The sequence below is a fragment of the Pseudocercospora fijiensis genome (assembly GCF_000340215.1).
Source record: "Pseudocercospora fijiensis CIRAD86 unplaced genomic scaffold MYCFIscaffold_1, whole genome shotgun sequence".
Classification (NCBI taxonomy): domain Eukaryota; kingdom Fungi; phylum Ascomycota; class Dothideomycetes; order Mycosphaerellales; family Mycosphaerellaceae; genus Pseudocercospora; species Pseudocercospora fijiensis.
In genome coordinates this window covers 9682665-9708332 of record NW_006921532.1, presented here as the reverse complement: position 1 = coordinate 9708332, position 25668 = coordinate 9682665, and the positions used below count along the sequence as shown (strand labels likewise).

Genomic DNA, 25668 nt, shown 5'->3' with positions numbered 1-25668 from the left:
GGCTCTAAGGCCTAGTTAGTCGGCGATAGCGGCGCGCGCGCGTGTAAATAGTAATAATAATAATAATAACGGCATTGCGCCTATACTAAAGGGCAGTACGGCTAGCGCGGCTATATTAGTAACAGTATTACGGAGTATATTATTAGTCGAAGAAGGAAATCAGAAATAAGGTAAAGTTAGCGCTAAGACGACTAGTGCCGCTATTATTAACATTACCTACTCGCTACTATTGCTAACCTTATCTATTGTCGCTACTATACCTATAAAAACAACCTTACCTATACTAACTAGGTTAAAAGGGTTAAGCTATTCGAAGGGCTTAGAGACTAAAAAGATTAGGCGATTAATAGACTAACTAACTAAGGGCAAAACTATAGAGCTAAGCTAGCTAGGGTCGATCTTGCGGACAATAGGTTACTCCTCGATCTTTCCGACCCTTTAAGCGAGGCGAACCTTAACTATTATACTTATAATAGCCTTTACCTATAGAAACCAGACGAGCTGTGTTTTTTCTAAAAAGATAAGATAAGATTAATAATTGAAGGCTACTAAACCTAACTAATTAGGGCTAGTAAAACTACGATAGTAAATAATAGCCCTCGTAATAATAAGAATAACTCTCGGAGCGGACATTTCTAGGTCTTTTAAGAGTAGACGTAAAGAACTCGGTACGACATTACTTAGAACGGAGGTAGGGCTATAATACCTCGTACGTCTACCTATTATAGTAGGGAAGACGCGCTCGTATTATAATTAGTCGAAGGCCCTTAATTCTTGTAAATATATATTACTTTATAGTTTATTATATATAGAGATAGCGCAGTTAGAGTTACACATTATACTATATTAGAGTTAAGGTTTGACATAGTTACATAATTAGGTAGTTAAGTGTTTAATTTAGCGCGGGCTAAGCAGCTTATTAGACTTACTAAGTTAGTAGCAATAGAGGTCGTAGAACATAGACAGGCTACGAGGGCGCGGCCTTTAGAAGGGAAGCGTATATTAGGGCTAAAGAGGCTATACGTAATTAGCATGTAACTAGGCTAAGTAAAGCTAGGTGTTACGGTTACTCGCGACAGATTGTTAAGTAACTTCTTATTACGTACAAGCCGAGGCTTCTTTAGAGAGGCTAATATAAGCGGGAGGCAGAGACAGAATAATTAGTATAAAGGTAATTCTAATTAGTAAGTAGGTAATATAAGTTAAACGCCTCGAGCTATAAGGGCATTCCGGCGTTCCTAAATACAAAGGAGATATCTTATCTATAGTCGTAAGCGACGTAAGCGACGCTATCGCTCTCGACCGCTCCTATCGCTCCTAGTAAGATAGAGCGATAGCTTAGCCTACTAGTCTTAGCGTCGCTCTAAGATTATATAAGGACTCTAACTAATTAGATCCGTAATACTATCCCCCTCCTTAAGCGGAATAGTCCCTTATTCTAGGACTTTCTAATTCTAACTTCTTTGTTATACTAAAGTTATCTAAGGATTTGTCTTCTCGCTAGCGTAAGGAAAATATCGTAAATAACATCCTCGCCGACTGCCTCGAAATGCCGATTCGCTACTTTTATTATAAATAGGCCGGTAAATCCTATAAAGTCGATCTTCGTTCTAGTCGCTGCTCCGAGTACGCCCTATACGGCTAGTCCTATAATATATAAGTTACTCGTATAGAGTATAAAAAAATCCGGAAGACGCGCTTAAAAATAGCTAAAGATCTCGAAGCGGCCGAAGAGGAGGAGGACCTCTTTACGCGGAAGCTTTTCGAGTATCGCGTAAAGGTCCGTCGCTTACGTAAGTCGCTGCGTATAAAGGAGGATCGGGAGATACAAGCTCTTAAGGCAGAGGAAGCCTCTATTTAATAGGCGGAGGAGCTCGAAAGAGAGCTAGGCTCTTCGCCTATAGAGCCGATAATATTCTCGTTACCTACTAACGAGCCGTTTCCCCTAGATAGCCGATTATAGATGTCGCCTTATAACTAGAGTCGTCTAGATAGGACATCCTAGCCTATCTCTAAAATCCCTAGTAGGAGTGCCGAGAGTCTAGTATCCTAAAGGTATATATTTTTAATATTTCCTATCTATTTTATCTTCTAGCTAGTTAGTCTAGTAGTATAATTCTTAGCTACAAAAGATATAGTTGCTAGGTACGCTATTAGAGTCCCCGCTCCTCGAGCTATACTGCCCTAGGTCGTTAAGAACTCTAAGGCGCTATAATCGATAGGGTCTAAGAGGTCGTAGGTTTAATTCCTATACTAGTTATTTCTTTTTTGTCCGGTTTTGATATTTTTTGATTATCTGCTAATAGTTCTATAGGTTTTCTTTTAGTTCCTAAGTGTTTTCTAAATGTAGGTATCCTTTCTATTTAATAAGGTATTTCTAACCTTGCTAATCTAGGATTTTCTCGACTTTAAACTTATTTTCTTCCTTAGGTTAGAAGTGAAATGTTTCTTAATACGGTGTTTCGGCGTCTGTAGGTTCTAGTATAGAGATATAGAATACTAGGTAGATTTTCGCGTCGTCCGGTAGTTTAAGTCGGTAATTAACTAGTCCTTTAGGCTTATTAATTAAAAATAGCCCGACTTTAACGTAGTCTAGTTTCTTAGTCGATCTCCGGGTTTTTAGATTCTTTATTAGAAGGTAGACCTTATCTCCCTTCTTTAGCTAAGGTGCTATTTTTCGTTTAGCATTATATAGTCCCGTAATCTTTTCCTAAGACTCGGCAATTGCCCTTTGCAATTCTTTATATACCTACTTTAAGTCTTCTAAAGCGACTATCGCTTTATCCGCGTATAGATACTATAAATACTGTTTCCCGAACAGCTGCGGATATTTCCTAAAATTAGCGAAGAATAGTGTCTCTTTCGTAGTCTTAGATTGTTAGTTGTTTAGTGCAAGTTATACTATAGGCAATAGCGATACCTAATTGTTTTGTACGTAATTGACGTAGTGCCGTAAGTATACCTCTAAGGCCTGATTCTTAACTTCCGTTTAGCCGTCTATCTATAGATAGTATACCGTTAATAGCTTATACTTAATTCTAAGTATCGCTATAAGCGTCTTCTAGTAGTTTAACGTAAAGAGCTTGTCTCTATCCGTAATATAGGTCTTTAGAAATCCGTAGTATCGTATAAGTCTATCTAGTACGAGGTATCCGAGTTACTCTACCGTACTTACTTCGTTAGCAGGAATAAAGTGTACATATTTCGTAAGCCTATCGACTATAATAAGTATTATGTCGTAGCTATGTCCTATAACCGGATCCTTAGACTTCGGTAGTTTCGTAATAAAGTCTATTATAACTTCGTCCTATAGTTTATCTAGTAGCGTCCTAAATTAGATATATCTATATCTAGCGTGTCTATTAGCCTTATTACGCTAACATTGTAGACATTTCTTAATATATTCTAGAACTCGTTATCGCATATATAGGAATCCGAAGCTTCGTTTAACTAGTTCTATTGTTTTTGAAACTCTAGGGTATCTAATTTCTAGTCCGTCGTAGTGTTGTCGTATACACTCTGTAACTCGTTCCTTAGGTACTTAGTATTTCCTATATTCGATTAGGAACTATTCTTCTATATCCTAAAGAACTCGTATAATATAGTTAAATTCTTTTATATTAGTACTAAGGCTTCCGTCTTGGTTTGCCTTTAATATCTGCTACTATACTAGTTCGTAACCCTCTATATAGTCGCTACGGCGGCTTAGTGCGTCGGCTCGTCCGTTCTCGCGTCCTAGGATATAGCGGATTTCGAACTTGTACTGTCCTAGCAGCTCCGACTAGCGGGCCTATCTTCGGGTTAGTACTTTAGTCGTAGTAAAGTAAGTTAGATTCTTATAATTAGAAAGAATCGTAAGACTTAGTACTCCTTCCGCGTATACTCGCTAGTATTGCAGTAATACAACTATTACAAGTAGCTCCTTATTATAGATGTCGTAGTTCTATTCCGCGGGTAACATCTTTCTCGAGTAATAGGCTACCGGGTATCGTTTCCCGTTATGCTCCTATATAAGGTATACTCCTATAGCCCTATCCGACGCGTCTATTTCTATCTAGACCGCCTTATTCCTATCGAATAATCGTAGCGTTAGCGTAGAAACGCATTGCTTCTTTAGCTACCTAAACGCTTCGTCTTCCTTCGTACTCTAGTTCTATTTCTTGTCTTTCTTTATAAGCTCCGTAAGGGGTGCCGCTATCTTAGAGTAGCCCTCGATGAATTTTCTATTATAGTTAGCTAATCCTAGGAATAATTGTACGTCTTTAACGCATATAGGCGTTAGCTATTCCTATATTAACTTAGTTTTTTCTAGATCGATCCTAATTCCTATAGTGCTAATAATAAATCCTAGGAACTTAACTTCCTTCTTATAGAATTCGTATTTCTTAGGTGTAGTCTTAAATCCTACTTAAGTAAATCGTTTAAAGACGTCCTACACTATTCGTATATAGTCCGTAAGAGCTCCCTTAGTATAGACTAAGATGTCGTCTATATATGCGATAACGTATACGTCTAGAAGGTCTCGGAGGACTTCGTTTATAAGGTCTTAATATAACGCTAGGGCATTTGTAAGTCCTATAGGCATAACTAAGAATTCGTAACGCCTATATCTTGTTCGGAATACTGTTATCTATTCGTATCTAGCTACTATACGTATTGCGTAAAACGTATCGCGTAGGTTAATCTTCGTATATTAGTCTAATCTAGTTAATCGGTCTTACATTTCTTCGATGTTCGGTAGTAGGTACCGATTCTTAATTGTAATGTCGTTAAGTCGTCTAAAATCGACTACTAGCCGTCCTTCGTCTAATCCGGCCTTCGGAACGAATATTACTAGTAAGGCTGCCGAGGATATCGACTTCCGTATTTAGCCTTTTTCTAATTTCTCTTTTAGCTACTTGTCTAGGGTTTTAAGCTCTTTCTTAGACATTGTATATAAAGGTCCCTATAGAGGCTCTTTCCTAGGCTATAAGTATATCTTATAATCCTATAGTTAGTGTTTAGGTAAGGCTGCTTTGCCTCTCTCCTCTTTAAAGAGTCGCTTCTACTTACTATACTCTTTAGGAATGTCTAGGTCCGAGATTCTAGTTTTATTCTTCGATAGTATATAACTTCTATCCTTCCCGTAATTATTATTTTAACCCTCCTAACCTAACGGTAGTGTCGATCTGGGTTGAATACGGTTCTCCGTAATTCCTGTCGACGTAAACGTCTTATAAGTCGCTCTACGTTTATTAATCTTATCTGCCTACGAACGCTGCTACTATACAGGTTAAATGCCGATTATATAGTCGCATTCCTTAAATATAAGTACTCCTCTTCTCTAGTCTACGACTAGGTTATACTTTCTTAACTAAGGTATACCTAATACAATATTATAACTAGCTATATTAGTAATATCTAAGACAATCTCCTCGTAGTGCTATTAGATAGCTAGTAGTAACGGTATCGTTTCTCGTTCTATACTAGGTAGCGGTAACCTATCTACTACTATAAGTTTATACGCTCCTTCTCTTCTACTTCGGGTTGCGATCCCTCGGCTTTTAACGAATAATTCGGAGGCAAAGTTCCCGCTCGCTCCGGAATCTATTAATGTACTCGTCGGGTACCCGTTAACGATAACTTTTATACGGAAGACTGCTATTAATACTTAAGCGCTTTCGGTATTAAGGAACTCTCTTAGAACGCTCTAATCTAGAGAGTTAGTCCGTTTCCCGACTAATTAGTAGCCTAACGTTGTTCTAACTAGTTACGGATCCGTAGTCCTACCGTTCGTGCTTCTTCGGTATATAATTTTTCCTCGAGGGTATCGTTATATATATCCTATCCCTACGCTACTATAGCCTTTCGGTATTACTAATTTAATCGCTAGACCGTCTAACGTATATCTTAAGTAATAATCGTCCTTTCGTCGGATAGGACGTATCCGTAGAGCGTAATTATACTTCCTATCGGTACTCGCTCCGTAATAAAGTTATAGTATATATAGTCTATAGGTATCCGGGGGTAATTCTAGAATTTTGCCCGTAAGCTTATCTAGAAATAATTAAATTAGATAGGATCGACCTTCCGTTATCCGTTAACTTTTAGAAACATTTCCTCGTATTTGCGTACTAGATGCAAGGCGATTGTTCGCGCTGCTATAGGTATATCTATTATAAACGTAAGGATCGTATCGTCGTTAATCCCGAATTCGTCTTTACTTTCTTTATTCGTAGTCTCTTCCTCGGTATTTAGACTTCCTTCTAAATCTTCTTACTATTCCTCCTCTTGCTAAGAGGACTCCGGTACTTCTAGGATAGCTCCTAACTCCTTCCCGGGAGGGAATAAAGCTTCCGGATCTCGGTTTTCTTTATCGTCGGTATCTAAGCAAGATTTATTAATCGTTTCTTCTTCTAACTAGGATTTCGCATCTTCTCGTACAAGTCGCCTAATCTAAGGGAAGAATCCTGCTTCTACTTTAGTAGAATAATAAATTTAGTATTAGTCGTCGTAATAGAATCTCTAGTAAAGGGTTCTATATATAGGTTCTTGTCGTCGTACTATTATATAGATTTATCGTAGCTCTTTCTTTACGACCTCTACGTAGGTCCTCGGCGCGTTATTAATAGAGTATAGCTCTACTACTATTCGGTAGCCTTCTCTACCCGAGTTCTTTCGTTGTATTATATTAAACTATTCGCGTCGCACTATATTCTTACTGCGGCAGTTCCGTGCTATATAGCCTTCCTTGCTATATATAGCAAGTTAATCTTCCTACTTTCTTAGGCGAACTCTTGCCTTTTCTTCCTTTAATTGCTCGACCCTTCTAGGTAGCGTCTAGCTCTATTAGTTACGTACCGTAGTAGTTATTTCCCTTTGGTTTATCGTAGGTACTATAGTTTCGTCTATTATCGTATCTAGGAGTATAACTAGCCTTTCTAGAAGTCTTAGAATCGTAACGTCGTTCTAAAGCTCGTTCGTAGAGCCTATCGTCGAGATCGATCGTAACCTTAACTAATGTTCCTATATTATCTATTTTTCTACTATCGCGTATAAGCTCGTCTTTAACGTTATCCTTAAGACCTCGCCGATATATTATTATAAGAGCTTCGTCGTCCTAATCCGTAAGTTAGGCGTATTCCTAAAATTTAGCGGCGTAATCGGTATATAATCCTTTCTAAGTTAAGTGTTAGATAACCCTAACTACGGTAGTAACCTCGTTAGAAGATCTAAAGACCTTCTTTATCGTACGCTTAAGATTTTCGTAGCTTGCGAAGATTCTATCCGAATTATCGGTCCCGTTACTATCTAGATAGGTCCTAAGAAATAGTTTAACCTAATGCTAAGCCCTGCCTCGTATAAACGTTGTTGCGAAGACTAGCTTTAAGTTGTCTTAAACCTAGTTAAATATAAAATATATATCTATCTAGCTAACCTAGGTATCGAACTTGTCTCGGTCGCCGTAATAAAAGTCTAGCTTTCCGATCTTAAGAGAATCGTTTCCGGTATAGGTTCCTAGTATATTGCTAATACTAGAGGTAGTACGTCGAGTACTGCCTGTCTCGCTAGGGGCGGGAGTTCCCCTTCCGACTTGTAATAAGGCACTTATCCTAAGGGCGTTCAAAGTGTTACGGTTACTCGCGACAGATCGTTAGGTAACTTCTTATTACGTACAAGCCGAGGCTTCTTTAGAGAGGCTAATATAAGCGGGAGGTAGAGATAGAATAATTAGTACAAAGGTAATTCTAATTAGTGAGTAGGTAATATAAGTTAAACGCCTCGAGCTATAAGGGCATTCCGGCGTTCCTAAATATAAAGGAGGGGATCCTCTAGAGTCGTAAGCGACGTAAGCGACGCTATCGCTCTCGACCGCTCCTATCGCTCCCAGCATGATAGAGCGACAGCTTAGCCTACTAGTCTTAGCGTCGCTCTAAGATTATGTAAGGACTCTAACTAATCAGATCCGTAACACTAGGGTCTTAGTGCCTTAGGCAGGGCTTAGCGCTTAGCGTTAGGCTAACTAGCCTACCTTCCTCCTTCTTCTCCTAGATCTCTATCGAATACTACTTGTACCTACTACTACCCTATCTACCTACTAATATAACCCTTCTTATAGTTAACGAGATCTATAAGAAGTTAGCCTTTTATATAAATAAGTATACTAAGGAGCCGAGGTTTAAAAGAATAAACTAGAGAGTTAGAGTAATCGAGGTCGTTATTACTAGCTCGAAGTAGACGAATACGTACCTCTATAAGGTTAAAATCTTCGTAGGAATAATAATCTATATATCTGCTATCTAAATAGACAATAAGACTAATTATTAGCGCACCGACGGTTATTAGCCTTCTTATAATATTACTTAGAATATGTCTCTTACTCGGTTTAAGTAGTTAAAGGCATGCCTATAGTATAGCGAGCCTATAGAGTCGATAAAGGGCAACCTGCCGTAGTTATAGGTTTAGTAGTTACCGGACAAGCTTAGGAGCCGGATTACGAAGATTTATATACCTAGTACTAATATTAGTCTTAACGAGGTTCTCGTACGGTTTACTAGGCGCTCTTCTTATATAATAATAATAAAGGGCAAGCTATGCCCTATCGGATTCTATATACTAGTAGTATATTATACTAGGTTTATTATCTCTTAGTTATTCTCCAGTCTAACTAAGAAGTAGGGTTTTAAGAAGGTTAGGATACCTAATAGTTTCGAAGGACTAGTTCTCGTCTAAGAAGAGCTCTCTAAAGCTTAGAAAAAGCAGCGCTCCTAGCGGCGCTATCGTACTATTAAAGGCGACAGTTAGAATAGTAGAAACTAGCGTAGAAGGGGTTCGAATATTAGTATAGGAGGAAGAGTTAACCTGCCGCCGAGCCTTTATAAGTACGCCGACCTATACGCGAAGCCGCTAGCGGCTATAACTAGACTACTTATAGCGTAGTCTATAAACCTAAAAGCTTAGTTATCGAGGCTTTATAAAGCAGTCTTATCTCTCTTGCTATAACTGCCTTTCTAATAGCGATTCTACTATGTTTACTTAGACAATCTATTTAATAATATCCCTCTCTTTGCTATTCTACGGTAGTATAGTATTGCTACTACTAGTATACTAGTACGTACTAGCTCTAAGAGTTAGCTATAGGTAGGTACTAAGTTCTCTACGCCTTCTAGTAAGGCTATTAACCTTTATCGGAAGTCGACTCGGTTCCCTTTCGATATATAGCTTTATAGGGCAATTTATAACATAGCAGTACCCCTCTAGCAGAACAGAAATCTCGTTTAAATGCTAACTACTAGTTACTAGCCTATAGATAGAGAATCTCGAGAACGCCGCAAACTACGAGATACTAACGCTTATATTCGGAACTACGTTAGGCTATACTAGAAAGAGGATAAGGAGGCTAAGTTAATACCTAAATACGCTGCTAATTATAATAATTATCTAGGCGGCGTAGACATATACGACTAGCTTAGGTTCTATTATAGTACTTAGTATAAGGCCTTTAAACTATAGTATCCGCTATTCTACTAACTTCCTCTTAGACGCTACGGTTATTAATTCCTACCTTCTTTGCCGTAATAATGCTAATATACGCAAGATTAAGGACCTAACTCTTACTTAGTAATATAACTATCGCCTTCGACTTAGCTAGAACCTTATTAACGAAGATATAGCTATATTAGGTCTAATATAAGACGCCGAGCGAGGGTTATAGCTAGTAGCGAGAGCGTTACTTCCGCGGACAAGAATAGGTTAGTTTATTGCAGGCAATATATATATAAACTATAACGCTAGTAGTCTACGACTATAGCGGTATTAATTTAACTTATTTAAGAAGGGCGATAGTCTACCGGATAAGGTTCCTTGCCTTAATAAGAGCTATAGGCATTTTATAAGCCGCACTGCTATTAAAATAAGGAGGTGTTAGCTCTATCGCTTTACTCGAGTTATATAGGGTTTTAAATACTAGCCTCTCGACCTATAAGGCCGCTAAGAGTATAACGTAGGCGAGACCTATAAAGTATATAGACCCGAGTATAACCTATGCCGTATTTGTCGCTATAACTAGTATAATATTATCGATATTAAGGCGTATAGGCGTACTTAGAGGCTAACCTTCGATAATAAAGGCACTACTTCTACGAGTACTTTAACTACTATAATACCGGCTCTACGGCCTTCTATTAAGCTTATAATAACGATAATACTATTACCTTTAAGCCCTTTACTTCTATCGTTAAGTCGACTAAATTAGTCTTTAACTAATTAAGCTCGGATACCCTAATAACAACCCCTTCCTCGCTTTAAGAGCCTATTTCGCTCTTACTCTCTTCTTTTACTATAGGCTCCTTACGCGTAGCCTACGCCTACTACTATTACTAGACGTTTAAATCTACTCTTAAGTTCTTTACCTATAATTCTAGCTTATTAAGGCGGTTAAGAATTGCCTTCTTCGCCTTACCCTTAGTTAATAACTGTAGCTATAGTAGACTACGAGGTAGTAATAGTTAGTAAAGCTGTCTATTATCTACTTTAATCCTCCTAGCGTAGAGTCTACGGCGCTACTTTAACTCTTCCCTCGTCCGAAGGTACGTACGTAGCTATTATATATATTAGAATATATTAATCTATAGGTTATAGTCTATAAACCTCTTGTCTTAGTATACTAGGCGGCATTATTTACTTACTAAGGTTTAAACGTAGCAAACTTAGTTTTAGAGGTCCGAGGCGGCCTATAGACTATCCTATTTCTTAACCCTAACTAATACCTTGTCTAGCCGAAACCGGCTGCCCTATATTGCCTAATCGGCGTTCGTAGCTTCACTAGATTACAGTAGTGGAGACGCGAACCACAGCGGGGATAGGTTCGCCAAGAAATTCCGGTATCATCAGCAAAGGGATAGTCAATGGCCAATACCATGCATAAATGTAGTCGTGAGACTTCCCAGCTCGGAAAGGTCGGTGACTCGGTGTGCGCAAGGGACGAAATCCTTCCGAGCTCCACTGTGGACTCGACATTCGCGTACCGCCATGACCTTTTCATCTGACAGCACAAAAGACTTCTCAATACTGCCTCTTGCGTTCGCTCATTTCAAGTGGGGAGTCGCGTAGTATGTAGCGGTCCAAGGTATCTCTGGATCTGCGAGTCTCACGGCAATAGAGTCGCCCACTGTCACTCAAGCCCGCGTGGAATTACCGCAAGCAATATGGTCATCACCTGCAGGTAGAATCAAAATATTCGGTTCTGGGCAATCAGCGACATGGACCGCAACGGCAGCCACTCTCGAAAAGTCACCAGGCTTCTGGATTTGAACGATGATGCTCTCCGCGAAATTCTGGATATCATACCCAAAGGGCGTCCGTGGCAGCAGACGCTATCTCAGGCTGACTTATATGGCAACGCCCCAAATCATAGATCGCCATCAGATCTAATCAACTTCTGTTCCACTTGCCATCGACTTCGAGACCTCGGCACACCATACATGTTCAGCGCTGTGTCCTTGACACCTGATTCTAACGGCAGACAAGCATCTTCATCGCTCCAAATGATCAGCCACTCGCGCATGGCCACTCGACAGGTCAAGAAGTTAAGCATTGTGCTTGTTTTCGATGTGCCTGCAGACTTTGGCCTCAACCTGTGCGCCGCACTGCAAAGTCTGCCAGCCATGCACGACCTTACTTTAGTCCTTCCGGAACAATCACGTCAACTAGTCTGGACGAGCTTCCAACACAACCGTCTCTGTCTACCACAAGTCAAGACCCTGGCTTTCATGCCCTTCGATACAGGCGGGTTCCTATTACACTTCGCCGGAACAGTCCTCAGCGCCTTCCCTGGCCTAACCTCCCTCTCAATGCGCAAAGCATTCGAAAAAGAACTCCCCTTTTTCCACGTAGACGTGCGAACGAAAGAGTTCCTGAGCCTTGTCTCTCGAATCCATTCGCAGAATCTGCAATCCCTCACTCTACAAATTTCCCGATTCCAAATGCACGACGGCTACATATATCTCCCAAACCTGACATCCCTTCACATCAAAGACTATTTTTGGGATGATAATGCCGAAGATCTCCTAGAGCAGCTTCCTATATTCTTCCCGAAGCTCTCAGATCTGCATTTGGGTGTCAAGACGATAGACGATGATGAGCAGGTCGGGGGTGCCACTTCGGATGAACTTGACGAGGCGTCAGAACGAGATGAGGCTGCAAGAACTTTTTTCGCTGCTTGCAAATTTCTGGAGAGACTATGTTTTAATGGAAAATACAACTTGACGAGAGAGAGAATATCACCTAGGGCAACGATCAACGGATGAAAGCAAGACAATGCTCACGCGGGGATTGGAACAGCAGACTTGATAACAGGAAATTCCGGCAGAAGGGACGTGATTCTGTTGTGCGTTCTATGCTCGCTCCGCGAAAGCCGTGCACTTGAAACAGCGATCGTCAATAAGGACTATATACAAGATAAAGCTTTGGGGTCTCAGGTAAGGCAAAGCCTGCGGTCCGAGGGCAGATTTCATGCAGAACAAAAGTACATCTTTGCCGGTTTTTATAGCAACCGGCCTAACAAGCTTTGCGACAAGTGAGGTATCCAGACGCGACGAGCGAGAGTCATATAGCACCATGGCAGTAGTAGCTATGCACCATTTTTTTAGCTCGATGAAGAAAACGGATAGCATGTAATTCTTAACTTTCATGACTTTTGCCTCAACATGAGCAACTCTGGGTATCAACTAAATGCCACGCTATGCAATGCTCGGCAGGCAGGCACGCCTCTCCATCTAGTACTTATTCAATCCGTTCGGACTAGCTCCCTAGCCCTTCAGATACTTGACCAGCTCCGTGAGCTTGCCTCTGGTCTCGTCGCTGATCTGGTCTTGAGGCTCGCCCATGACCTGCTCGAACACAGGCATGAGCATGGCGGTCAGACCTTGGATCACCGAGTTCTGCTGCTGGTAGAGAGCCACGATCATGTCGAAGACTGGTTCGTTTTCTCGGAAGTCCTCCTTCAGCGGCAGCAAGTCCACAAGGTGTGGTAGGACTTGGTCGAGTGGGACGTTCTCTGGAGACTTCTTGATCATGCGGCTGACACAGCCGGCAGCATTGTCAAGCAGACGAGCTTCGGACTCGTCGCCACTGCTGCTGCGGTGCAAAAGAGGCTCAAGAAGACCAAGAATCTTGTTGTAATTTGGCAGAATTTCCTTAGCATCCGTGCTGTTCAAGCACAGAAGGCCCATGCCAAAAGCAGCATTGCTCTTGGTTTCTGGGTCCTCGTCTGTGAGGCGCTTGAGGAGCAGTTTCATCAAGCGCGAGGTATATGGAGTGCAGGCAGCGCCCATTGCCTCAACACACTCACCCATGGTACCAACGGCGGCAGATCGCTCGAAACGTTCCTGCGATGATGTGTACTTGACGATGGGAGACTCGAAGATCTTCCACAGCTCTGCAAACTGTTCGCCGAGAGCGACGGCGAGTGCCGTGATGACCTCCATCGCGGTCTCTACCACGAGCCAGTCATACTCCGCAGACTCTGCTTCCACAGGAGCAGGCTCGTCGAACTCATCCTCGTCCTTCTGGCACGGGTGGCTGCGAGATAGAATGAGCATAATCGAGGAGGTGATCTGCTCCAATGGAGTAGAGTTCTGTGAGCTGGCACCTGGGGCAAGTACTGCTGGTCCACAGAGCTTGAGAGTGGCGGCCAAGTTGCGGTTGATTTCCGTGACCGTTGCACTATTTCAAGGGTCAGCTGGTGTTTCTGATAGCTTTTCGTAATGACAAGCGTCTTGGGTGTGATGGTATCAGAAACAGCCTCTACGTCTTAGCAGCATATGCCGTAGCATCAGAGTGAGCTGGGTAAACGAAAGTGTTCTCATCATGGAAAACTGCCGTGGCAAAAAGGCAAAAGAAGGTCAGTACTCACCGGTCCATCTCCTCCTCCCACAGTATCAATGTACCTCGCATGACAAGATCGCCGAGCTTCTCAAGATCGGCGCCAGGCTTGACCTGGAGCGGAAGGCCTGGTTTCCACTTCTGCATTCCCCCATCCTCTGCCAAACCGAACAGGCATGCATAGGCTCGCCAAAGGGTGCTGATGGCGCTCTTTCGCACACCCTCGAATGTGTGCTCGAGCAGCGGAAGTGCGGTCTCGATGGTCTTCTGCATGTATGGCAAATATTTGCTTTTTGAGTGAGTGAGCACATCTCCAAGTACCTCAATGGCAATTTCTTTTTCCATTGCAACAGCAGTAACAGCACCAAGGTCGTCCCAGTCATCATCATCGTCATCCTCGGTCTCCATGAGAGCCTTGACGACCTCTTCTTCGTCGATTTCGTCATCTTCGTTCTGGCCACCAGCGCCAGCGACCCTGATCTTCTTGCCGGCAATGGTGATTTCCTGTCCGACAAGGTCTGATGCTTCGGCACCGAGCTGGACTTCGGAATCTGTCTCTTCTTGCTCAAGGCATTCGAACAAGGACTTGACGACACCGTCCAAGAAAGGCTCAAAGTCTTCCTCGTACACCCTCGCGAGCGTGCTCCACAAGATATAGCTCGTCTCTTTCAGTCGCTGGTTGTCCAATTTCAACCCTTCCTCGCTCGCCTCCATGAGCGGGCGCACGTACTGCTTGAACCCCTGTGCACCAACGGCACTTGCAATCTTGCCAAGAGAGTCGATAACCATGCTTCGGAGCTCAAGTTCGTCCTCGCTGTCCTTGATGTTGATGTACTTGCCAAGGGTCTGCATCGTCTTCTCGAAGTATGGCTGAAAGGCGCTTTCAGAGGCACTGGCGATACTACCAATAGCACTGACGGCGGCCATTTGTACTTTGTAGTCATCGTGCTCGAGAAGCATTGCGAAGCGAGGCATGAGATCGTTGACGTATTTGGCAGCATCCTCGGGTGAAAGGCCCTCAATCAAGGAGTCGACAGCCATAGCACTAGCCTTGACGATGTGTGTGTTAAGCTCGTGCTCTTTTGTGCCTTGTGGCGTGTTTCGCATGCCCTGAAGTGCGAGATCAAAGTTGCGGATGAGAGCTGGAATGAGCTGTGCGTGCTCCTTACCCATGTCCTCAGCGAGATCATCCGCCAATCTGGCGACTGAATTGAGGGCAGCACTGCGCACAGTAGTGGCCGGATCTTCCAAGAGATGGAGCACCAGTGGCAGAATCTCCTTAAGCTGTGTTGAGATGAAATCTGGTGCTCCCTCTACACACATGCCAAGAGCCAAAATACCTGCTCGTCGATGTTCTGGGCGGCTATCCTGGACGTAAGGACCGATAGCCTTGAGGAGCGGTACAGCAACTTGGCTGGGCGGAAGGCTCTCGCTAAGAATATCGAGGAGGCCGAGAGCAGATCGAGCAGGGGAGATGTCGTCCTCCTCTGAAGGAAGCTCGTCAAGCTCGGTGGCGATTTGAAGGCACATCTTGGTCAATTGCTCGCCGACCTTCAAGCTCTGCACCTTGAGCTTCCTGTATCGCACAGCTTGCATCAACCAAGAGATGGCTTGAGATCGGATCTCGTCGTCGATTTCGGTCTTGAGCGCCACATGGATGAAAAATTGCAGCAAGTCGCCGAAGTGCTGGTTGAGGAAGGCGCTTTCGTAGCTCAACAGCTTGTTGAAGACATCAAATGCTTGCATAGTGTGCTCCTCATCTTCAGCTTCGATAGTGCCCTGCAGGACCTTAACCATGTGTGGGATGGTGTTCTGGAAGAGCTTGAGGTTTTGCGTGTCCTCCTCGGTGTCGAGTACCATGGCGAGCTCTGAGAGAGCCAACATGGTGTGTATGCGGACGTCGGTCGATTCGGGGTCCTGAATTGTTTGGTTGAAGAGGTTCAAGATGGAAGCCATGTTCTCCTGGAAGATGTCGGGCATCGCCTCAAGCAGGGTGTAGAGGATGTAGATACCGACATCGCGCTGCTTGGCGTTGTTGCTGGTGGCAGCCTGCTGCAATGTGCCGGGCAGCTCCTGCCATTGTCCACCGTCAAGGTCGATCTTGGCGATGGCAGCAATTACACGCGACTTGCTATGCCTCGCAAGCGTCTTCTCTTCGTTGACCGTGCTTTGCAGCAGCTGCTGGCGGAGCTGGCTCTTCTGCTCTTCTGGCACCTGCGTCCAGTGCTTGTTGACCTGTTTGCGTGCCTCGATGGCGGCAAGTTGCCTCAGGGCGCCGTCGTCGTGGCTGATCACGACGTGGATCAAGGCCACCACGGACTCAGGCCTGGTGTAGTAGGTCTTGTTGAGCTCGCTGGTGGCCGCCTTGACCTTTTGCGTGTCCGGCTCCGTGAGCGCTTGCAGCAGCGCTACGAATCGCTGCTCGTCCATGCTGCCGGATGTGATTACAGTATAGTAACAGCACAAACAAAAGAAAGAAATTGTAGATTGCGATATTGCCAGAAGCGGTGGCTCGGTGGCTCTTTCCTGCTGTGCTGCAACTTTTTTCGAGCACTTGCCCCGCCGAGCCAGCTAGAATAGAACTAGCGCGTGCGGCTGCAGGGACCTCTTGATGCCTGAAGACGATGCCTGAGAAATCTTCTTTGTGGCAGCCTATCCGGGGTTGCGTCAGCCACTCCACCCCTCGCCCTGGGCTCGGGGATTCAAGCCATACGTAAAATCGCTTTTTCTTAGTAGGCTATACGTAAAACTCGACGACAGCAATGTTGTAGAGCACATATAATAGGAGACTAAATATAAGTAGAATAAGAGACAAGAAACAGTAGATTTTCGGTATATTAGTAACTAAATTGCGACTATAAGACCTTAATCCGGCCTCTTAGCAAACCTCGAGTCTACTATATAATCGATTACTTTATATATCGGCCTATATGTCTATTATATAACTGCTACCTCTTCTTATTAAGTAAATAACTAACTACTATATCTACTATCTACCTCCTCTAGCTTAATAGGGTTGTTCTTACTACTAGCGACCTCGCCTCGATAGCGGCTAGTTTTCTTCGGAGGCTCGTAGAAATAGCGCTTTCGCTATACTAACTCGTAGCGGCGGCGAGGATATACTAAGTAAGGCTAAATATTAGTATATATAGTATCTTCGTTAAGTAGCGCCTCGTCTTATTATAACTAGTTAAGTCGAGTATTAGGCTCTTACGCGAATAGGCTATTTAACCGCCGCTTAGTCTTAACGTTAGTTTATATTAGAAGGTCGCTATTACCTTCGTAATCGTAGGTACGAGTCGGTAAACATAGTGTTATTATTAGGCTCTATATATATATAATTTCGCCGTTCTTAGACGTATAAGTATATCGCTTATAATTGCTAAGAATGTCGGCGTATAGATTACTAGTCTTCTTTAAGATAGAGGTATTGTCGGTAGTAAGAAGGCGCTTATCGAAGACGTATCGTAGTAGCTTATCGTTAGACTGTAACTTAACGTCTATCTACTTAGTCTTACTATTATTGTTAAATATAACATAGAAGGCCTTACTATACTTTAATCGATAGTAGCGCGCCCTATTATAAGTACCCTTCGCCTCGCGGAGCATCTTCTAGTACCTATTGTTAGCTATATCCTTATCTTGCTAAGTAAGTTATAAGCGTAGTTTATTTGCCTCGATAGCACCTTGTTACGGTTACTCGCGACAGATCGTTAAGTGACTTCTTATTACGTATAAGCCGAGGCTTCTTTAGAGAGGCTAATATAAGCGGGAGGCAGAGACAGAATAATTGGTATAAAGGTAATTCCAATTAGTGAGTAAGTAATATAAGTTAAACGCCTCGAGCTATAAGGGCATTCCGGCGTTCCTAAATATAAAGGAGACATCTTGTCTATAGTCGTGAGCGACGTAAGCGACGCTATCGCTCTCGACCGCTCCTGTCGCTCCTAGTAAGATAGAGCGATAGCTTAGCCTACTAGTCTTAGCGTCGCTCTAAGATTATATAAGGACTCTAACTAATTAGATCCGTAACACTATCCCCCTCCTTAAGCGGGATAGTCCCTTATTCCGGAACTTTCTAATTCTAACTTCTTTGCTATGCTAAAGTTATTAAAGGACTTGTCTTCTCGTTAGCGTAAGGAAAATATCGTAAATAATATCCTTACCGACTGCCTCGAAATGCCGATCCGCTACTTTTATTGCGAATAGGCCGATAAATCCTATAAAGTCGATCTCCGTTCCGGCCGCTACTCCGAGTGCGCCCTATACGGCTAGTCCTATAATATGCAAGTTACTCGTATAGAGTATGAAAAAATCCGGAAGGCGCGCCTAAAGATAGCTAAAGATCTCGAAGCGGCCGAAGAGGAGGAAGACCTCCTTACGCGGAAGCTTTTCGAGCATCGCGCAAAGGTCCGTCGCTTACGTAAGTCGCTACGTATAAAGGAAGATCGGGAGGTATAAGCTCTTAAGGTAGAGGAAGCCTCTATTTAATAGGCGGAGGAGCTCGAAAGAGAGCTAGATTCTTCGCCTATAGAGCCGATAATATTCTCGTTGCCTACTAACGAGCCGTTTCCCCTAGATAGCCGATTATAGATGTCGCCTTATAACTAGAGTCGTCTAGATAGGACGTCCTAGCCTACCTCTGAAATTCCTAGTAGGAGTGCCGAGAGTCTAGTATCCTAAAGGTATATATTTTTAATGTTTCCTATCTATTTCATCTTCTAGCTAGTTAGTCTAGTAGTATGATTCTTAGCTACAAAAGACATAGTTGCTAGGTATGCTATTAGAGTCCCCGCTCCTCGAGCTATACTGCCCTAGGTCGTTAAGAACTCTAAGGCGCTATAATCGATAGGGTCTAAGAGGTCGTAGGTTCAATTCCTATACTAGTTATTTCTTTTTTGTTCGGTTTTGAAAATTTTTAATTATCTACTAACAGTTCTGTAGGTTTTCTTTTGGTTCCTAGGTGTTTTCTAAATGTAGGTATCCTTTCCATTTAATAAGGTATTTCTGACCTTACTAATCTAGGATCTTTTCGACTTTAAACTCGTTTTCTTCCTTAGGTTGGAAGTGAAATGTTTCTTAATACGGTGTTTTGGCGTCTGTAGGTTCTAGCATAGAGATATAGAATACTGGGTAGATTTTCGCGTCGTCCGGTAGTTTGAGTCGGTAATTAACTAGTCCTTTAGGCTTATCAATTAGAAATAGCCCGACTTTAACGTAGTCTAGTTTCTTAGTCGATCTCCGGGTTTTTAGATTCTTTATTAGGAGGTAGACCTTATCCCCCTTTTTTAGCTAAGGTGCTATTTTTCGTTTAGCATTATATAGTCCCGTAATCTTCTCTTAAGACTCGGCAATTGCCCTTTACAATTCTTTATGCACCTGCTTCAAGTCTTCTAAAGCGACTATCGCTTTATCCGCGTATAGATGCTATAAATACTATTCCCCGAACAGCTGCGGATGTTTCCTAAAATTAGCGAAGAATAGTGTCTCTTTCGTAGTCTTAGATTGTTGGTTGTTTAGTGCAAGCTGTGCTATAGGCAGTAGCGATGCCTAATTGTTTTGTGCGTAATTAACGTAGTGCCGTAAGTATACCTCTAAGGCCTGATTCTTAACTTCCGTTTAGCCGTCTGTCTATAGATAGTATACCGTTAATAGCTTGTGCTTAATTCTAAGTGTCGCTGTAAGCGTCTTCTAGTAGTTTAATGTAAAGAGCTTGTCTCTATCCGTAATATAGGTCTTTAGAAATCCGTGGTATCGTACAAGTCTATCTAGTACGAGGTATCCGAGTTGCTCTACCGTGCTTGCTTCGTTAGTAGGAATGAAGTGTGCGTATTTCGTAAGCCTATCGACTATAATAAGTATTATGTCGTAGCTATGTCCTGTAACCGGATCCTTAGACTTCGGTAGTTTCGTAATAAAGTCTATTGTAACCTCGTCCTATAGTTTATCTAGTAGCGTCCTAAATTGGATATGTCTATATCTAGCGTGTCTATTAGCCTTGTTACGCTAATATTGTGGACATTTCTTAATATATTCTAGAACTCGTTATCGTATGTGTGGGAATCCGAAGCTTCGCTTAACTAGTTCTATTGTTTTTGAAACTCTAAGGTGTCTATTTTCTAGTCCGTCGTAGTGTTGTCGTATATACTCTGTAACTCGTTCCTTAGGTACTTAGTATTTCCTATGTTCGATTGGGAACTGTTCTTCTATATCCTAAAGAACTCGTATAATATAGTTGAATTCTTTTGTATTAGCACTAAGGCTTCCGTCTTGGTTTGCTTTTAATATCTGCTGCTATACTAGTTCGTGACCCTCTATATAGTCGCTACGGCGGCTTAGTGCGTCGGCTCGTCCGTTCTCGCGTCCTAGGGTATAGCGGATTTCGAACTTGTACTACCCTAGTAGCTCCGACTAGCGGGCCTGTCTTCGGGTTAGTACTTTAGTCGTAGTAAAGTAAGTTAGATTCTTATAATTAGAAAGAATCGTAAGACTTGGTGCTCCTTCCGCGTATACTCGCTAGTATTATAGTAATGCAACTATTGCAAGTAGCTCCTTATTATAGATATCGTAGTTCTGTTCCGCGGGTGATATCTTTCTCGAGTAATAGGCTACCGGGTGTCGTTTCCCGTTATGCTCCTATATAAGGCATGCTCCTATAGCCCTATCCGACGCGTCTGTTTCTATCTAGACCGCCTTACTCCTATCGAATAATCGTAGCGTTAGCGTAGAAACGCATTACTTCTTTAGCTGCCTAAACGCTTCGTCTTCCTTCGTACTCTAGTTCTATTTCTTATCTTTCTTCGTAAGCTCCGTAAGGGATGCCGCTGTCTTAGAATAGCCCTCGATGAATTTCCTGTTATAGTTAGCTAATCCTAAGAATGATTGTACGTCTTTAACGTATATAGGCGTTAGCTATTCCTATATTGACTTGGTTTTTTCTAGATCGATCCTAATTCCTATAGTGCTAATAATAAATCCTAGGAATTTGACTTCCTTCTTATAGAATTCGCATTTCTTAGGTATAGTCTTAAATCCTACTTGAGTAAATCGTTCGAAGGCGTCCTATACTATTCGTATATAGTCCGCGAGAGCTCCTTTAGTATAGACTAAGATATCGTCTATATATGCGATAACGCATATATCTAGAAGGTCTCGGAGGACTTCGTTTACAAGGTCTTAATATAACGCTAGGGCATTTATAAGTCCTATAGGCATAACTAAGAATTCGTAAAGCCTATATCTTGTTCGGAATGCTGTTATCTATTCGTATCTAGCTGCTATACGTATTGCGTAAAACGCATCGCGTAGGTTAATCTTCGTATACTAGTCTAATCTAGTTAATCGGTCTTGCATTTCTTCGATGTTCGGTAGTAGGTACCGATTCTTAATTGTAATGTCGTTAAGTCGTCTAAAATCGACTACTAGCCGTCCTTCGTCTAATCCGGCTTTCGGAACGAACATTACTAGTAAGGCTGCCGAGGATGTCGACTTCCGTATCTAGCCTTTTTCTAATTTCTCTTTTAGCTACTTGTCTAGGGTTTTGAGCTCTTTCTTAGACATTGCGTATAAGGGTCCCTATAGAGGCTCTTTCCTAGGCTATAAGTGTATCTTATAATCCTATAGTTGGTATTTAGGTAAGGCTGCCTTGCCTCTCTCCTCTTTAAAGAGTCGCTTCCACTTAGTATACTCTTTAGGAATGTCTAGGTCCGAGATTCTAGTTTTATTCTTCGATAGTGTATAACTTCTATCCTTCCCGTAATTATTATTATAACCCTCCTAACCTAACGGTAGTATCGATCCGGGTTGAATACGGTTCTCCGTAATTCCTATCGACGCAAACGTCTTACGAGTCGCCCTGCGTTTGTTAATCTCATCTGCCTACGAACGCTGCCGCTATATAGGTTGAATGCCGATTATATAGTCGCATTCCTTAAATGTAAGTACTCCTTTTCTCTAGTCTACGACCGGGTTATACTTTCTTAACTAAGGTATGCCTAATACAATGTTATAACTGGCTATGTTAGTAACATCTAAGACAATTTCCTCGTAGTGCTGTTAGATAGCTAGTAGTAACGGTATCGTTTCTCGTTCTATACTAGGTAGCGGTAACCTATCTACTGCTATAAGTTTATACGCTCCTTCTCTTCTGCTTCGGGTTACGATCCTTCGGCTTTTAACGAATGATTCGGAGGCAAAGTTCCCGCTCGCTCCGGAATCTATTAATACACTCGTCGGGTGCCCGTTAACGATAACTTTTGTGCGGAAGACTACTGTTAATACTTAAGCGCTTTCGGTATTAAGGAACTCTCTTAGAACGCTCTAATCTAGAGAGTTGGTCCGTTTCCCGACTAATTAGTAGCCTAACGTTATTCTAACTAGTTACGGATCCGTAGTCCTACCGTTCGTGCTTCTTCGGTATATAATTTTTCCTCGAGGGTATCGTTATATACATCCCGTCCCTGCGCTGCTATAGCCTTTCGGTATTGCTAATTTAATCGCTAGACCGTCTAACGTATATCTTAAGTAATAATCGTCCTTTCGTCGGGTAGGACGTATCCGTAGGGCGTAATTGTGCTTCCTATCGGTACTCGCTCCGTAATGAAGTTATAGTACGTATAGTCTATAGGTATCTGGGGGTAATTCTAGAATTTTGCCCGTAAGCTTATCTAGAAATAATTAAATTAGATAGGATCGACCTTCCGTTGTCCGTTAACCTTTGGAAATATTTCCTCGTATTTGCGTACTAGATGTAAGGCGATTGTTCGCGCTGCTATAGGTGTATCTATTGTAAATGTAAGGATCGTATCGTCGTTAATCCCGAATTCGTCTTTACTCTCTTTATTCGTAGTTTCTTCCTCGGTATCTAGACTTCCTTTTGAATCTTCTTGCTGTTCCTCCTCTTGCTAAGGGGACTCCGGTACTTCTAGGATAGCTCCCAACTCCTCCCCGGGAGGGAATAAAGCTTCCGGATCTCGGTTTTCTTTATCGTCGGTATCTAAGCAAGATTTATTAATCGTTTCTTCTTCTAACTAGGATTTCGCATCTTCTCGTATAAGTCGCCTAATCTAAGGGAAGAATCCTGCTTCTACTTTAGCAGAATAATAAATTTAGCATTAGTCGTCGTAATAGAATCTCTAGTAAAGGGCTCTATATACGGGTTCTTATCGTTATGCTATTATATAGATTTGTCGTAGCTCTTCCTTTACGACCTCTGCGTAGGTCCTCGGCGCGTTATTAATAGAGTATAGCTCTACTACTATTCGGTGGCCTTCTCTACCCGAGTCCTTTCGTTGTATTATATTAAACTGTTCGCGTCGCACTATATTCTTGCCGCGGCAGTTCCGTACTATGTAGCCTTCCTTGCTATACGTATAGTAAGTTAATCTTCCTACTTTCTTAGGCGAACTCTTGCCTTTTCTTCCTTTAATTGCTCGACCCTTCTAGGTAGCGTCTAGCTCTATTAGTTGCGTACCGTAGTAGTTGTTCCCTTTTAGTTTATCGTAGGTACTATAGTTTCGTCTATTATCGTATCTAGGAGTATAACTAGCTTTTCTAGAAGTCTTAGAATTATAACGTCGTTCTAAAGCTCGTTCGTAGAGCCTATCGTCGAGATCGATCGTAACCTTAACTAATGTTCCTATATTATCCATTTTTCTACCGTCGCGTATAAGCTCGTCTTTAACGTTGTCCTTAAGACCTCGCCGATATATTATTATAAGAGCTTCGTCGTCCCAATCCGTAAGTTAGGCGTATTCCTAAAATTTAGCGGCGTAATCGGCATATAACCCCTTCTAAGTTAAATGTTAGATAACCCTAACTGCGGTAGCAACTTCGTTAGAAGATCTAAAGACCTTCTTTATCGTATGCTTAAGATTTTCGTAGCTTGCGAAGATTCTATCCGAATTGTCGGTCCCGTTGCTATCTAGATAGGTCTTAAGAAATAGTTTAACCTAATGCTAAGCCCTGCCTCGCATAAACGTCGTTACGAAGACTAGCTTTAAGTTATCTTAAACCTAGTTGAATATGAAATACATATCCATCTAGCTAACCTAGGTATCGAACTTGTCTCGGTCGCCGTAATAAAAGTCTAGCTTTCCGATCTTGAGAGAATCGTTTCCGGTATAGGTTCCGAGTGTATTACTAGCACTAGAGGTAGTACGTCGAGTACTGCCTGTCTCGCTAGGGGCGGGAGTTCCCCTTCCGACTTATAATAAGGCACTTATCCTAAGGGCGTTTAAAGTGTTACGGTTACTCGCGACAGATCGTTAAGTGACTTCTTATCACGTGCAAGCCGAGGCTTCTTTAGAGAGGCTAATACAAGCGGGAGGCAGAGATAGAATAATTGGTATAAAGGTAATTCCAATCAGTAAGTAAGTAATATGAGTTGAACGCCTCGAGCTATAAGGGCATTCCGGCGTTCCTAAATACAAAGGAGACATCTTGTCTATAGTCGTAAGCGACGTAAGCGACGCTATCGCTCTCGACCGCTCCTGTCGCTCCTAGTAAGATAGAGCGACAGCTCAGCCTACTAGTCTTGGCGTCGCTCTAAGATTATGTAAGGACTCTAACTAATCAGATCTGTAACACACCTGCTCGAATAAGCCAATTAGGCTGTTCCTTCTGCCGCTTCTTTGCTCGCTTAACAATACTCGTAGATTAGTATTTACGCTTATATTCTTTACCCTTATAGATAGCCGCGTTAACTAATATATTATAGGCCTCTTCTACTCGCTTTATAGGTAACGAAGAAAATAGGTTAAACGATAGTAATATAGGATCGATACTATACGGGGCTAGTTTTAGATAAGACCGTCGGAAGTCCTTACGAGCTTGTATAGCACTACGAGATGCCTTAATCGTACGAGGGCTAGTAGTAGTACCTAGGAGCTATTGCGGCAATTCGGGGGTCGGCGTTCGCTAAGGTAGTAGAGGTAGTAACGATAGCATGCCCTAAGTAATTAAGTTTTCGAGATCCCCGAGGTAGTAGCGACTATTAGCGTACGACTAGCCTTCTAGATCGATAATAGTAGGCTCCGCGGAACGTTATTGCTTAACCGATACGATATACTCCTACTAAGCTATATCGGCTATTACTAGCGATTTATTATACCGGGCTTCTTCCTATACTAACTCGCTCTTAATTGCTTGCTAGTTCTAATTATAGTTAGTAGCCCTATACTAATCTCGAATATACTTATAAGGGACCTCCCTATTAATTAGGAATATGCCTGTCTTCCGGAATGCCGCCCTTATATTATATAAAGTAAATGTCTTAGCCCGAATAGCTAAGAGTGCCTTAACAAACTTAGGTATTCCGAATTTACTAACACTACGGTATATAGCCTCTAGTACCGCTTGCCTATGCCTTAGCTTATACACCTAAAATAGGACTACATCTAAAGGCTGCATAAAGTGTAAAGTATATAGTTATAGGCCCTATAATTGAATCCTATACCGCTTTGCAAAGGCTGCAAATTCCTTAAAGTAGTAGGAGCCGTAATTGTCGTATAATAATACCCTCTACTCGTTTAGATCTTTAGGCCTCGTCTTTCGCTTAAACTAGCGGATATAATATATTATAGTATCGTCGGTTATATATCCAGACTCGTTAACAGTAATTAAGAAGTTGTCCTTGCCTAATAGTATAGTTAGTAGGTATCGTTACCTCGGAAGTGGACTTAGACTCGGAAGTAGCAATAGCAGCAGTAATAGACTTACCTTCCTTCGGTACCTACCGTTCTTAGACTATTACACCTTTAACGATTAACTAATAATCTACTACCTTACTAAACGCGTTTACGGTCT

At 42.2% G+C, this 25668-nt stretch overlaps 2 protein-coding genes across 2 annotated transcripts; one reads left to right on the top strand and one right to left on the bottom strand.

Annotated features, from left to right (window-relative positions):
• The first annotated feature begins 11910 nt into the window (after positions 1 to 11910).
• Positions 11911 to 12636, top strand: MYCFIDRAFT_201882 (uncharacterized protein). The gene has a single exon (XM_007923810.1). It carries the CDS (start codon positions 11964 to 11966, stop codon positions 12285 to 12287), a length of 324 nt encoding a protein of 107 aa, XP_007922001.1. The 5' UTR covers positions 11911 to 11963; the 3' UTR covers positions 12288 to 12636.
• Positions 12637 to 12788: 152 nt separating this feature from the next.
• On the bottom strand, positions 12789 to 16293 carry MYCFIDRAFT_26178 (uncharacterized protein; the record flags this gene model as incomplete). Its single annotated transcript, XM_007921545.1, has 2 exons — positions 12789 to 13704; positions 13895 to 16293. The coding sequence occupies 2 exons, from the start codon at positions 16291 to 16293 to the stop codon at positions 12789 to 12791; spliced, it is 3315 nt and encodes a 1104-aa protein (XP_007919736.1).
• Positions 16294 to 25668: the final 9375 nt, after the last annotated feature.